Source organism: Malus sylvestris, chromosome 14 (genome assembly GCF_916048215.2).
Source record: "Malus sylvestris chromosome 14, drMalSylv7.2, whole genome shotgun sequence".
Classification (NCBI taxonomy): domain Eukaryota; kingdom Viridiplantae; phylum Streptophyta; class Magnoliopsida; order Rosales; family Rosaceae; genus Malus; species Malus sylvestris.
In genome coordinates, this window is record NC_062273.1 from 4810435 (window position 1) to 4825757 (window position 15323).

General features: G+C 40.3%; 1 protein-coding gene, 1 long non-coding RNA gene and 1 pseudogene across 2 annotated transcripts; all 3 read left to right on the forward strand.

Moving 5' to 3' along the window:
- Positions 1 to 358: 358 nt before the first annotated feature.
- Positions 359 to 1432, forward strand: LOC126600451 (F-box/kelch-repeat protein At3g23880-like; annotated as a pseudogene).
- Positions 1433 to 9524: 8092 nt separating this feature from the next.
- LOC126600897 (uncharacterized) lies at positions 9525 to 11745 on the forward strand. The gene is made up of 2 exons (XR_007615619.1): positions 9525 to 9643; positions 10190 to 11745. It is a non-coding gene; the product is annotated as an uncharacterized LOC126600897 (long non-coding RNA).
- Positions 11746 to 12575: 830 nt separating this feature from the next.
- On the forward strand, positions 12576 to 14768 carry LOC126600898 (probable strigolactone esterase DAD2). Its single transcript, XM_050267600.1, has 2 exons — positions 12576 to 13009; positions 14159 to 14768. The coding sequence occupies exons 1-2, from the start codon at positions 12672 to 12674 to the stop codon at positions 14589 to 14591; spliced, it is 771 nt and encodes a 256-aa protein (XP_050123557.1). The 5' UTR covers positions 12576 to 12671; the 3' UTR covers positions 14592 to 14768.
- The last annotated feature ends 555 nt before the right edge of the window (positions 14769 to 15323 follow it).

Genomic DNA, 15323 nt, shown 5'->3' on the forward strand with positions numbered 1-15323 from the left:
TGACGTAGGTCGCGTCACGCAAGGCAAGCTTTGCGTGACGCAGGACCTACGTCGAGCAAAGCGGCCTTGTGCGACGCAAAGCCTACGTCGTGCAAAGTTGCCTTGCGCGACGCAGGACCTACGTCGTGCAAAGTTGCCTTGCGCGACTCAGGGCCTACGTTGTGCAAAGTTGCCTTGTGCGACGCAGGACCTACGTCGAGCAAAGTGACCTTGCGCGATGCAGGACCTACGTCGTGCAAAGTTGCCTTGCGTGACGCAGGTTATACCTTGGTCAAGCAAACTCTCAAATATCCCGCCAAAATCTTGTAAATCAGGTTTGCTTTACTTCTTAAATATCTGATAAACTTTATTTTTCAATATGTTTAACCACACTATACCCGAAGAAATCTTGTTTGATATCCTTGCAACATTGCCGGTCTAATCTCTTTTGAGGTTTAGATGCGTTTGTAAATCTTGGAAATTTTTAATTAGCAGTTCTATTTTCAAAAATGCCCATCTCAAAAAAAACGTCCCGGAAAATTCTTGTGAGTATCTACTCATCCAGACAGACAAAAAAAATTGTTTGTCACTGTTTGATGCTGAAACATTGTCCAAGTGTTTGGATATAGAGCTTCATGAGAACAAATTAGGTTTCAGATTCTTTGTGCATGGTTCGTGCAATGGATTGGTTTGTATCTCTGGTTGTAATTTCTTTAGTTTGAATAGTCCTATAAACTTGTGGAATCCATCAATCAGAAAAATCAAGAGGCTTCCTAATGGCTGCATTCGGCAATTAATAAATTTCGTTAATCTTGGTTTCGGGTTTCACAGTGGCGAAAACGACTATAAGGTTGTGAGGCTTGTTGGGGCTTCACTTCCATGCGAGAATGTCATCTTTGAAGTTGAGGTTTACAGTCTTAGATCAAATGCTTGGAGAAGAATAACTACGATGCCTTCTTTTTCAGATAATGCCGTTTTTTGGGAATCCAGATGTACCTTCTTGGATGGAGTTGTGTATTGGATTATAAAAGAGCATTCTTGCACTTCAATCCTTGCTTTCGATTTGGGCAGTGAGGTTTCTCGAAAGATTATGTTTCCTGAAATAGTACAAAATCAAATGCGTATTGGAGTGTTTGAAAAATCACTTTCTTTGTTCCATACAAGAACTGGTCTTGCTGTGATGGATTCGTATGTTGACATATGGGTTCTGGAAGTGGATGCTTGGAAAATGATCTGGACGATTTATTTGCCTAGTAGTACTGGATTTGTAGCCTGGCCATTGGGAATTAGAACAAATCTTGGCAAAGTTCACATGATTCAGGATAGTTGGGACCCTAAGTTTGTTTTATATGATCCAGAGTCACACCAAGTTAAAGTTACTGGAATCAGAACGAAGTCAATTTACTTTCCCTATGTTGATGCTTATTGCCAGAGTTTAGTTTTACTCGACTGATGGTCGATCTAATTTTAAGTCCTGAGTCATGAGTTGTGTTTTGGGTGATTGGAGATGTTTTTAGTTAGTAGAATATTGTCTTCAAACACTATTTTTTTTTCCTACAATTATGTACGAGCGTTTGGGGGTTATATAATAATTAGTTAGATGTTTAAATCAAGAGTTAAATGAATTTCATGTTGCCGATGCACTGATATATGATTTTTATGTTCAATCACTTCAAAAACCAGAGGCGTGATGTTGTGGAAAGTTGGAGTTAAAAAATGATCATATTTTTTTCTTGTAAGAAAACTAAAATGATGATCATCTATCATGTGTCATGTAAATTCTCAATTTTGTTTATTTTAAAGCGCTTTATGCCGAATCAAATAAATCCAGCGGACTATGAACGTTCTCAAACTGATCATAACTTAATCTTACACACATCTGGGTCTGTAAACCTAATGTGGTTGTTTGATGTCTGTTAATCCTAGTTATGACCCAAGTTAGAACTCCTCTGAATGCTTAATTAATGGTTCACTTTGGTGCATGCAATATCATCATAAACCCTAAACTCTGTGTTGGCCTATACCGTATGCAACAAAGTTATTAGTGGGAGGTTATTTTCAATTTGTTTAGCTTCTCATTCACTCCTTTAATCCTAGCCGTTGGATTGAATAAATCAAACGAAAACAACGGACAAGATTAAACAAAAGCGTGTAAGAAGCCAAAAAAAGTGTGTTTATTATTTCCTTTATACATTTTGGCATTCGCTTTTTATTATAGCTGATGCTGAGATGAAAAGGTTATATCCCAAAAGGGCAACATATTTCAAAGTGGATTAGCCATTGGACCCAAATATTTCAGCTAATTGATCATCTTTTCACTTGAGTGGTTTAAATAAACTTTAGTTTTGAGTCTTGTGACCTTGTAAGCAATCACACCCCAAAGCCCATTTTTTACTTGATGGGCCTGGGGACTCTTGGGCTTGGGCTTTAATAATTAAATTCAGTAATTTATTAAATTTATTAAATTAATTTCAGATTAAATTAATTTTTTTTATTTTTCAATAGACTCATTTTTTTAGATGAAGTCTGTTGGTGCATGAAAAAGTCTGAGAAAAATATGGAGCAACTCACCCTTTGCATTGGATAGTCGCCTTCGAAAAACATGTCTATTGCGAATAGACATATGACTACTATAAATACATGCATCTGCATATCATTCAACTCACTGAAAAAAACATCAATCCATACATACAAAACATACTCAGAGTACCACAAAGATATTCACCAGAAGTCTAGTTTTTCAATGCTGGAATCTCGACTTAGATCGTTGAATCCTGGTGAAGCAGACGTCCATCGAACTACAAGCACAGAGTAGGGACGAAATTCTATTTCAAGGACATTGTGGTATGCAAGCCTCGATCTTCAGTTTCTCTTATTAATATTAATTTCGTTTTATTTATACTCTGCTTAATTATCTATTTGCATTTATTATTTATTAGCATATATAAATTTATCATTGATTGTTGATATTTATCCAACAATTTGATTATAAGAAGAATATTGTGAGCATTGATATACCTATCAACTTTAAAGTATGCAATATTGGCTACAAGGGGGAAATTTTCAAGATCTAATAGTTGGACTAGCAGCCCACAACTAATCACATTGATATTGTTCAACTTAACCACTTGTAGAGTAATAATATATCATCTGCATAATAGTAATATATTTTGTCAAGTTTTTGATGTTATTAGTGGGCTGCACATGTAACCAATTCCCCATAAGTAACCTTTTTCGATTGAAGATTCACCGTCAAGGTCAGGGTCTTGTTCACAATTGGAATAGTCAGGGTTCGCGGCGCCGGGGGGGGGGGGGGGGGGTACACTCTATGATGCCATGTCAAGGTCTCAAAGTCGAGCTAGAGGTCCACAACTAATTAAATCGATATTGTCTCAGGGCCAGCGGTCCACAATTAATCACACCAACACTTTCTCAACTTAACTACATGCACAACCTGACATGTTTTAAATTTTATCACAAAATGCCTAAGTATTATTAGTCTTCAAACCATTCATTTATAGTAGTAATATATCTTGTCACGTTTCCGATATGGATTACATTCTAAAAAAAAATGTATAATTCACCTACTTCCTTTACTTATGCCGTTACTCATCAAACAATATATCTTCGATTGACTCATTCACGTATACCACTAAAACTCAATATAATATCGGTATGAAAACGAAGTAGGCAGATGTTTCTTTCTTGCACCTAAGCTATTAAATGGGAATATAGATTGTAGAACAGCCTCTTGCATCTTAACCAATCGACAGCACCGAAACTAAATTATTTTCATCATTCAATTAAAAAAACGTATGAACAACCCCCACAATGACTTCATGGACGGCAAATTTGTTGAATTGCATTTAACCAAGCTTTTATTTTGTCCATAAGAATGGAGATATCCAACTGCATCGATGTCGGTTTGACTTGACTCACATTAAATAATTAATAAATGGAGTCTAAGGAGTTGGAAGGGATATAATATTGCTAATGCTGAAACATATACGCAATTAAAATGTGACACATATTTTGATTTAACTTACTAAGACCAACACCAATGGTGGGCTAAAAGCCAAATTACCCCCCAAACCCACTCCAACCCAAAGGGAAAATTTGGGCTAAATGCTAAATGTTAAACCAAAGCCAGATTCCCCCCGAAATTTAGTCCAGAAATCGGAATTTAAATTTTTCAATATTTATCGGAATTTAAATTTTTTTTAGATTAAAATGTTCATAAAATTAATTTACGATAGTCTACATATTTATTTTTTTAATTTAATTTAACAAAAATAATAGCCTAAATTCATTCTTTAAATAATCCCGGGCTAAAATTTTAGGCTAGAACGGTTAGAGCAGAAAAGCTGTTTCTGGGCTAAAAGCTAAATTTTCAGGGCTAAAATATTTGGCTTTTAGCCCAACAATTGGAGATGTTCTAAGTACATGTAAACTCTTGTTTATTTTTTGTTATTTAATTTTTCTCTCTTTACTTTATTTTTTATTAACTCCGCCTATGTCTTACATGGCCGGTCCCAAGCCCGGATAAAGGAGGAGGGGGAGGGCGTCAGGTAGTCGACAGCCGGCACTCCATGATCACGTCGAATCCTTATGAAAATGAATCCAGAACAAAATCGCGCTAAAGCTAGGGCGTCACCCGTAAGTGGCGCGCTGTGTGGCCCGAGCACAGTGATAAGTGAGCAAGGGTCGCTGTATCTCCATCGGCACCCGGATGCAGTGTTAAATGAGCAAGGGGGCCATAGAAACTTCTTTTCGAACGACTCCACTCAAAGTTGTTTGGGAGCATATGCTCCTATCAACTTTACCCGGGACACACAAAAGAAGTACTTTGATCCTATTAGACGGGGGAGGGTGAAGAAGCTAGGACAGAAGGGTAGAGTTCAAGAGAGCAAAATGCGTTTAGGAACGTGGAATATAGGAACCTTAACGGGAAAATCTATGGAAGTAGTGGAAGTTATGGTGAGGAGAAGGATAAATATTATGTGCCTACAAGAAACTAAGTGGGTTGGTAGTAAGGCAAAGGATCTAGAAAACTCAGGGTTTAAACTTTGGTATTCGGGCACAAATAAAACGAGAAACGGTGTTGGCATCATCGTGGACAAGACCTTGGTACAAGATGTTGTAGATGTCAAGAGGGTAGGAGATAGAATCATGGCAATCAAGATTGTAATAGGACAAGAACTTATCAATGTGATTAGTGCGTACGCACCTCAAGTAGGGTTGGATACGAGTTCGAAGGAGAAATTTTGGGAAGATCTTGGAGACTTGGTGCAAGGAATTGCTCAGACGGAGAAGTTATTTATAGGAGGAGATTTAAATGGACACGTGGGCAGGGAGACAGGCAACTATGGAGGTTTTCATGGTGGCCATGGTTTTGGGGAGAGAAACGAGGATGGGGAAGCTATCTTGGATTTTGCAATGGCATATGATCTCTTCTTAGCCAACACCTTCTTTAAGAAGAGAGAAGAACATGTGATCACCTACAAGAGTGGGTCGTCAAAAACACAAATAGATTTTCTTCTAATGAGGAAAGGGGATCGTATAACTTGTAAGGATTGCAAAGTTATACCAGGAGAGAGCGTGGCTAATCAACATCGCTTGTTGGTGATGGATGTACATATCAAAAGAGTAAGACAAAAGAACAAGACTTGGAAGTGCCCAAGGACTAGATGGTGGAATCTAAAAGAAGAAAAACAAGCCATTTTCAAAGAGAAGGTAATCACCCAATGTGTGTGGGATAGAGAGGGGGAAGCTAGCCAAATGTGGGATTCCATGGCTAGTTGTATCCGAAAAGTAGCAAAAGAGGTATTAGGAGAGTCCAAGGGCTTTGCCCCACACCAAAAGGAATCTTGGTGGTGGAATGAGGAGGTACAAACAAAGGTGAAGGCTAAGAAGGAATGTTGTAAAGCCTTATACAAGGAGAGGACCGATGAAAATGGTGAAAGGTATAGAAAAGCGAAGCAAGAGGCGAAGAAAGCTGGCAGAGAAGCTAAGTTAGCGGCTTACGACGATATGTATAAACGACTAGATACCAAAGAAGGAGAGTTGGATATCTATAAACTATCTAGAGCAAGGGAAAAGAAGACAAGGGACCTAAACCAAGTGAGGTGCATCAAGGATGAGGATGGAAAGGTTCTTGCTACAGAGAACGCGGTTAAAGACAGATGGAGAGGTTATTTTCATAATCTTTTCAATGAAGGACATGAAATGAGTGCTTCTTTAGGGGAGTTGAGTAACTCAGAAGAGTGTAGAAACTACTCTTTTTATCGTCGAATCCGGAAGGAAGAAGTGGTTGTAGCTTTGAAGAAGATGAAGCATAAAAAAGCAATAGGCCCAGACGATATACCAATCGAAGTGTGGAAACTTTTGGGAGAGACAGGTATAACATGGCTCACTGACCTTTTCAATAGGATTTTGAAAACGAAGAAGATGCCAAATGAGTGGCGAACGAGCACTTTGGTGCCTATCTACAAGAATAAGGGCGACGTACAAAATTGCATGAACTATAGGGGTATTAAGCTAATGAGTCATACAATGAAGCTCTGGGAGAGAGTCATTGAGCATAGATTGAGGCAAGAGACACGGGTTTCGGACAACCAATTCGGGTTCATGCCAGGGCGCTCAACCATGGAGGCAATCTATCTCTTACGAAGATTGATGGAAAGATATAGAGATGGGAAAAAGGATTTACACATGGTCTTTATAGATTTGGAAAAAGCGTATGATAGGGTCCCAAGAGACATTCTTTGGAGGATTTTAGAGAAGAAAGGAGTACGAGTAGCATATATCAAAGCTATAAAGGATATGTATGAAGGAGCAAAGACTGCCGTAAGAACTCATGAAGGACAAACCGAAAGCTTTCCCATAACTGTAGGATTACATCAAGGCTCATCCTTAAGCCCTTACCTTTTTGCGTTGGTAATGGATGAGTTAACAGGACATATTCAAGATGATATTCCTTGGTGTATGCTTTTCGCAGACGATATAGTGTTGATAGATGAAACTCAGGAAGGGGTAAATGCAAAGCTTAACCTTTGGAGAGAAGTGTTGGAATCTAAAGGTCTTCGCCTAAGCCGATCAAAGACAGAATATATGGAGTGCAAGTTCAGTGCAAATGGAGGCCAAAACGAGTTAGGGGTGAGGATCGGAGATCAAGAAATACCAAAGAGCGACCGTTTTCGTTACCTAGGATCTATCTTGCAAAAGAACGGAGAATTAGATGGAGATCTCAACCATAGAATACAAGCTGGATGGATGAAGTGGAAGAGTGCATCTGGCGTGTTGTGTGACCGCCGTATGCCACTGAAGCTCAAGGGAAAATTTTATAGGACGGCAATAAGGCCGGCGATGCTGTATGGCACAGAATGTTGGGCGGTGAAACATCAACACGTACACAAAATGGGTGTAGCGGAGATGAGGATGCTTCGTTGGATGTGTGGGCACACGAGAAATGATAAGATTAGGAATGAGGATATCCGCGGTAAAGTAGGAGTAGCCGAAATTGAAGGAAAGATGAGAGAAAATCGGTTACGGTGGTTTGGACATGTGCAAAGAAGGCCTACTGACGCTCCGATTAGAAGATACGACTATGGGACAGAGGTTCAGGGCCGAAGGGGTAGAGGAAGACCTAGGAAAACTTTGGAAGAGACTCTAAGAAAAGACTTAGAGTACTTGGATCTAACGAAGGACATGACACAGGATCGAGCACAATGGCGTTCTAAGATTCATATAGCCGATCCCACTCAGTGACTTGGATTTTCCAAGTCTCCAACCGAGAAGTTTTCCTCACTCGGGAAATTAAGGGAACACTACCCCAACCTACATGCTCCACTCAGAAAGCTTCAACATACAAGCTTCAACAAAAGAAATTTCAAAGAACTTAGCGAAGAAGGCTTTGGTGTATTTAACACAATACGTTGAAATGAAGGAAAACTTATTTATTGATATCCCCGATAAGCTACAAATATGTACATATACATGAGTCAAAATAAACACACAAGAGGGAGCCTTCACAAAGGTTGCTTAGGAGAAGTCTCAGCAGTCGGTAGAGCCCCAGAAAGAGAAGGCACCGGAGGGGGATCATTTGGAGCCTCAGTACTAGACAGAACCCTAGAAGGAGGAGGCATCAGAGGTTGATCATTTGGAGCTTCATTACGCGGTACAGCCCCAGAAGACGAAGGCAATAAATGCCTTTGGAACAAACCCACAAATCTCTGATGATCAAGTAAAACCTGACCATCAGTTTCCTTCATCTGGTCAAGCTTCCTCTTCATGTTTGTAGCATAGTCATGTGCGAGCCGGTGCAACTGTTTATTCTCATGCTTGAGCCCCCTAATCTCCTGTTTGAGACTCATCACTTCAGCCGCCAATGATTCAACTTGGCGGGTTCGAGCAAATAGGCGTTGGGCCATATTAGACACAGAACCTGCACACTGAACACTGAGAGCCAGCGAATCCTTAACAGCTAACTCATCAGACCGTTTGGAAAGTAGTCTGTTATCTTTGGGAGTGAGAAGGTTCCTGGCCACCACCGCAGCGGTCATATCATTCTTCATCACGGAATCCCCAACGGTAAGAGGACCAGTAGGGGAGACGAAGGATGGGCGCCATATGTTGTCTGGAGAAGGCGGGGCTGCCTCTTCAACAAGGTTCAAGTCAAAACGACGGTCGGAGGGGCCAGACATTTTCAAAGGTGTTGAAGAGAGAAGAGGTCGGACAAATCAAGATCTTAGAAGTGCAAGAATGAAGCTTCTACTGGTGGAGATTCAAGTGTGCTTTGGAACTTAATGCCAGCCCCTATAAAAATAGGCACTCGATGGAGCTTCAGAAATCGAAGAGGCGTTTGCTTTCTCAAAAGCTGGGCTGCTTAGAGATCACGAGGGTTGATCTCAGAAATCGAAGAGGCGTTTGCTTTCTCAAAAGTTGGGCTGCTCAAAGACCACGAAGGCCGATATCAGAAATCGAAGAGGCGCTCGCTTTCTCAAAAGCTGGGCTCCCCAGAGACCACGAGGGCCGATCTCAGAAATCGAAGAGGCACCTACTTTTCCAGCCTTGTCAGCACCTGTCACACGCACACTCAGCTTTGCGGAAATTATGGGCATTCTGTCAAAGACTTCTGGGGAAGTAGAAAACACATGAATCTTACTGTTCAATCACCCACTTCCCACACGCAACAATAGCTCATGGGTACCACAGATAACTTTGCCAAAGTTCTCTGCCAAAGTTGAGCACGTGAAGCTTGCAGCTCCCACTACATCGCTCTGACCAAGAAGGGTAAAAGAATAGCAAAGAAACAGCACTAACAAAGTTTAGACCCATAAATTTTGAAGGTCTAGCTACCATATTATTACCCACAAGGGTAAAGGAACAGTACCACTGCTGGATAATTGGAAAGTCCCTGTGTGTCAACCTCTGTGCTTCGTGGCAAGGTAGACTAGCAAACATGTCCAACCTTTACTCACATTCGAGAAAACACTCCTAATAAGATTGCTTGCTCCAAAATCGAAGAGGCACCGTCCTCTGAATCTCAAGAGCCAGACTCCCAACATGACTACTTTCTTAAAAATCGAAGAGAGGGTAAAGGAACAGTACCATTGCTGGATAATTGGAAAGTCCCTGTGTGTCAACCTCTGTGCTTCGTGGCAAGGTAGACTAACAAACATGCCCAACCTTTACTCACATTCGAGAAAACACTCCCAACAAGATTGTTTGCTCCAAAATCGAAGAGGCACCGCCCTCCGAATCTCGAGAGCCAGACTCCCAACATGATTACTTTCTCAAAAATCGAAGAGACACTGCTCCCCGAATCTCGAGAGCCAGACCCCCAGCATGATTGCTTTCTCAAAAATCGATGAGGCATCGTTCTCCGAATCAATCGAAGAGGCGCTCGCTTTCTCAAAAGCTGGGCTGCTCAGAGACCACGAGGGCCGATCTCAGAATTCGAAGAGGCACCTACTTTTCTAGCCTTGTCAGCACCTGTCACACGCACACTCAGCTTTGCAGAAATTATGGGCATTCTGTCGAAGACTTCTGGTGAAGTAGAAAGCACATGAATCTTACTGTTCAATCACCCACTTCCCACACGCAACAATAGCTCATGGGTACCACAGATAACTTTGCCAAAGTTCTCTGCCAAAGTTGAGCACGTGAAGCTTGCAGCTCAGCTCCCACTACCTTTGTGCTTCGTGGCAAGGTAGACTAGCAAACATGCCCAACCTTTACTCACATTCGAGACAACACTCCCAACAAGTTTGCTTGCTCCAAAATCGAAGAGGCACCGCCCTCCGAATCTCGAGAGCCAGACTCCCAACATGATTACTTTCTCAAAAATCGAAGAGACACTGCTCCCCGAATCTCGAGAGTCAGACCCCCAGCATGATTGCTTTCTCAAAAATCGAAGAGGCATCGTTCTCCGAATCTCGAGAGCCAGATACCACAGACCACTTTTTCAAAGTGCTCTGACAGAGTTAAAACATGTGAAACTGGCAGCTCCCACTACCGTGCTATGACCAAGCAGGGTAAAGGAATAGCATTACTACTTGTTGTTAGGGAGACTCCTATATATGTCGACCTCCATCCCCAACGGACAGGCAGACCTGCAAAAATGCTCAACCCTTCATCATATCTGAGAGGGCACTCCCAACGAAGCCTTTCGAAATATTCAACTTTCTTTCCCCCCGATAATACCTCTGCAAACAAGCTATACTAGAGCAAGAATATCTCATATCATCAGGGTTAAAAGCAAGAGTATCCCATATCATGCTTTTTCCCTGTCTTTTCCTTTGGCCTTGTTTTTACCTGCAAGACAAGGAGAAAGAGAGCAATCAGTCAGCACTTGGAATCAAGCTTCCAGCCAGGAACTGACTGCCTGGAACCCCTTACCTGATTACTTACCTGGCATTGCTCTCGAGTACTCATCTTCAACATCTTATGTTTCCAGGGAAGATTCCGCATCTGCTTGAGGAACAGATAGGGCAAGTGCGAAGGATACAAGGAAGCATGTGGAGACAAGCGTAACAGCACACGTGCCGATACATCCATTACTCTGTCAAAAGCAAAAGTATCCCATATCAGCAGGGTGGAACGTACTCTAGATTTGATGGACTTGTTTTGACCCTCAAATTCTTCAGTCGGCCTTATACTTTGGAGGAAACCAGAAAACCCTCCAGCTCAGTTCAAGAATAAGCCTGTGGAAAGTTACTTCTTCAAAAGCAAAAGTATCTCATATCATCTCTTCTCATTTTTCTTCTCTTTATCCTTCATGCTGCTGCAAGATGGGGAGAAGGTGAACAATCAGTCGGAGCTCTGATTGCTTACCTTGTCTGTCACCTCTTTCAGCAGACCCCCTAGCTCGGCGACTTGGGGGACTCCTACTACATGGTTTGTATCGCGCTTGACCAAGCCTGAAACTACAAGTAAGCTTCAAGTGAAATTGATACATTACCTTGTGCATCTCCACCAGTTAAAGATACCACCCTTGGATGGAGGAAGAGTACTTCCAGAGAAGATGCCACATCTACCTATGAGACAGATAAGGCAAGTCAAGACGACACCACACTCCGATACTTAGAAGTTTCGTGATTACGAGATCATTCTCCCACAATATTTCCTAATGTCATTTGTACTAAATCATTCACTTGTAATCACTAAAGGAGAGCTTGAACCTATGTACTTGTGTAAACCCTTCACAATTAATGAGAACTCTTCTATTCCGTGGACGTAGCCAATCTGGGTGAACCACGTAGATCTTGTGTTTGCTTTTCTATCTCTATCCATTTATATACTTATCCACACTAATGACCGGAGCAATCTAGCGAAGATCACAAAAAGCGACCGTTTTCGCTACCTAGGATCTATCTTGCAAGAGAACGGAGAATTAGATGGAGATCTCAACCATAGAATACGAGCTGGATGGAAAGAGTGCATCCGGCGTGTTGTGTGACCGTCGTAGGCCACTGAAGCTCAAGGGAAAATTTTATAGGACGGCAATAAGGCCAGCGATGTTGTATGGCACAGAATGTTGGGTGGTGAAGCATCAACACGTACACAAAATGGGTGTAGCGGAGATGAGGATGCTTCATGGGATGTGTGGGCACACGAGAAAGGATAAGATTGGGAATGAGGATATCCGAGGTAAAGTAGGAGTAGCCGAAATTGTAGGAAAGATGAGAGAAAATTGGCTCCGGTGATTTGGACATGTGCAAAGAAGGCCGACTGACGCTCCGGTTCGAAGATGTGACTACGGGACAGAGGTTCAGGGCCGAAGGGGTAGAGGAAGACCTAGGAAAACTTTGGAAGAGACTCTAAGAAAAGACTTAGAGTACTTGGATCTAACGGAGGACATGACACAAAACCGAGCGCAATGGCGTTCTAGGATTCATATAGCCGACCCCACTTAGTGGGAAAAGGCTTTGTTGTTGTTGTTGTTGTTGTTGTTACTTTATTTTTTATTCAAAGACCAAAAATAAATATATATCTTTATGAAAAAAAAAAAGTGTGTACGAATACCATTTCTGGATCTACATATTTATGCAAACAGTATCCAAAACCCAAATATATATATTTTCATCCTACTATTTTAGTTTCTTAGTTTCTACATGTGTATATATACATACACACACAATCCCTCACTCAAATATTTGTTGATTTTGTTTCACTCTATTACATAGAGATCGATGGAAGCCTTATGTCAGGGAGGAGGGATTGTCCAAGCCCTAAACACTCATGTGTACGGAAATGGAACTCAGACGTTAGTTCTTGCTCATGGGTCTGGTTCAGACCGCACAGTTTGGCATTTCCTCATCCCCTTTCTTGCATGCTACTTCAAGGTTGTGGCTTTTAGGTACTCCAACTTCAGTGCTTATGCAGACGACCTAGTCTGCCTTCTTAATCATCTCAATGTCGGTAGGACTGTATATATGGGTCACTCCATGGCTGCCATGGTTGGATGCATCGCTTCTATTCAAAGACCACACCTCTTCCAGCACCTTATCCTGCTAAGTGGCTCTCCCAGGTCATAACTCTCTCTCTCTCTCTCCCCCAACAAATAAAGGAGCAGTTTTTTAGCAGGATTCGTTTTACTATTGCAAAAACAGGACAATAATAGAACCGTGTATTCACCATGTAAGACCTCTTATATATATACTTCATTGTTTATCCCTTTTTGCTCTCTAATACTAGCGTCCAATATGGTAAATACATGCAGGGCGGATCTTGAGGTTTCGAGGCCCAAGACAAGCCACTAAAAAAGGGCTCTTGAGTTCTTAAACACTTCAATCCGTTGTACATTTATGTAGGTTTTTTTAATAAATAATTATTAATTATTATTATATCATGCTCTAGATAATTAACAATCAACAATAAGTTAAAGATTTCAAGATAATAAAGAACAATAAAACCATATTAAATAAATTTAATAGTGCCAATTGGTTCTCTTATATTCTTTCTAGAATCAACATAATAGTAACGAATATTAGAGTCATCCAATATTTGAATAATAAAATTATTGAAAAACAAAATATAAATTTATAGTTATGGTTACCTCATGTTATAATCTTCAAGACCATATGAGAGTTGATTTACAAATTCAATAGAAAATGAGAGATTGAGAATTTGAAAGAAAAAAAGGATTGCAAGGGACTTAGGTTTTATAACTTTATATGTTGTAGAGGAAAGCAAAATATGGTACATGCTTTTCTTTGTCTTACCCTTCGTGGTCTAACAATCACTTCAAGCAGTGGAAATAAATAACTCCCCACCCCTCCCCCCAATTTGGGGGCCAAGGCAATTGCCTTATTCGGCTGCCATTAGGGCCCCCATGGAGTACATGGTCTCTACAAGAGCCTTATCCTTCGTTTTTGCTACATCGAAATGAAATTCTTGTTAAGAAGGAGCTCGCACGTGCACGCACGCACAATAATTGTAAACTACTGGTTAAGTTTATCTTAAATGAATATAAATGTAATAAATTTAATAAGAAAATATTACTTTTATATATATATATATATCATACTCATCATTTTCCTTGTTCAATTAAATTCTTTGTATTAACCATATATTCTACTCAAAGAAGTCTAAGTTTCTCTTCGTGTCATATGTCATGTAAATAATACCACATCTCGTCGAGACCCGGCACTTCCTTTTACGTTTATTTTGCTTGTAGGTACCTCAACACCACAGGATACAACGGAGGCCTCACCAGACCACAACTGGATGCACTCTTCAGTCAAATAGAAAACAATTTCACAAGTTGGGTTTCAAGTTCTGCACCAACAGCAATAGGTGTAAACGACACAAGTGCGATCACCGAGTTCGAAAACAGTTTGGGAAGAGTGAAGCCCAGGATTGCTGTCAATGTAGCTAGAGTTGTGTTTCTAAGTGACTACAGAAGACTTCTGCATCAAGTCATTGTTCCTTGTAGCATAATCCAGTCCAGGAAAGATTTTATCGTTCCGAAATCGGTTGCATTTTACATGAAGAAACAGCTTGGTGGTCCTGCAAAAGTCAAGATCCTAAACACAGAAGGCCATATTCCTCAGTTGACAGCTTACCCTTTGCTCTTGAAAGTTCTCAAAAAACAACTTCACATCAAATAGATAGATAGATAGATATATGTATAGGTGATTTTGTATAAAATCAATAAAATGTTACAATATATCAACAATATTTATGTTAATGATAAATAGGACAATCATGTTTTGTAATACTTAAATGCATGTAAAATAAATAAAATTTATAAATCTACCACTATAGCTGGCACCCACTTCAACTGACACTCATTTCTCATATTTTTTATATTTTGAAATAAGTCAATACAGATCAGACACTGTACGCAGTGTCTATTTCCTGATTCTGTTTTTTACATTTGAATTCAGACACTACATTGTAGTGTTCATTCACTGGTTTCATTTTTTTCTATCACTTACACGCCTCCTACATGTTCTTTTTTACATTTAGATTCAGAAACTGCAATGCAATGTTCATTTCCTAATTCTGTTTTTTACTTTTCGATTCAGACACTGCGTTGTTGTGTCCTTTTTCTGATTCTTACATTTGGATTCAGACACTGTAATGCAGTGTCCATTTCTTGGCTTTGTTTTTTATATTTGAATTCAAACACTATAATGCAGTGTCTATTTTCTGGCTCTATTTTTTACATTTGGATTCAGACACCTGTAATGCAGTGTCCGTTTCCTAGTTTCGTCTCCTTGAGTTATGCAGACTCTTCTATGTAAACAAAGAGAGAGAGAGAGAGAGAGAGAGAGAGATGGAAAATGGTAGAAGAGTCAAGTTCTAACTATTTATAATGACTTAAAGCCTTTATGATA

What these genes read in the sequence shown, in the direction of transcription:
- LOC126600898 (XM_050267600.1), top strand. Translation starts at nt 12,672, where the DNA reads ATGGAAGCCTTATGTCAGGGAGGAGGGATTGTCCAAGCCCTAAACACT. An exon ending in CTGCTAAGTGGCTCTCCCAG is followed by an intron (nt 13,010 to 14,158) that starts GTCATAACTCTC and finishes TTTTGCTTGTAG; the next exon opens with GTACCTCAACACCACAGGAT.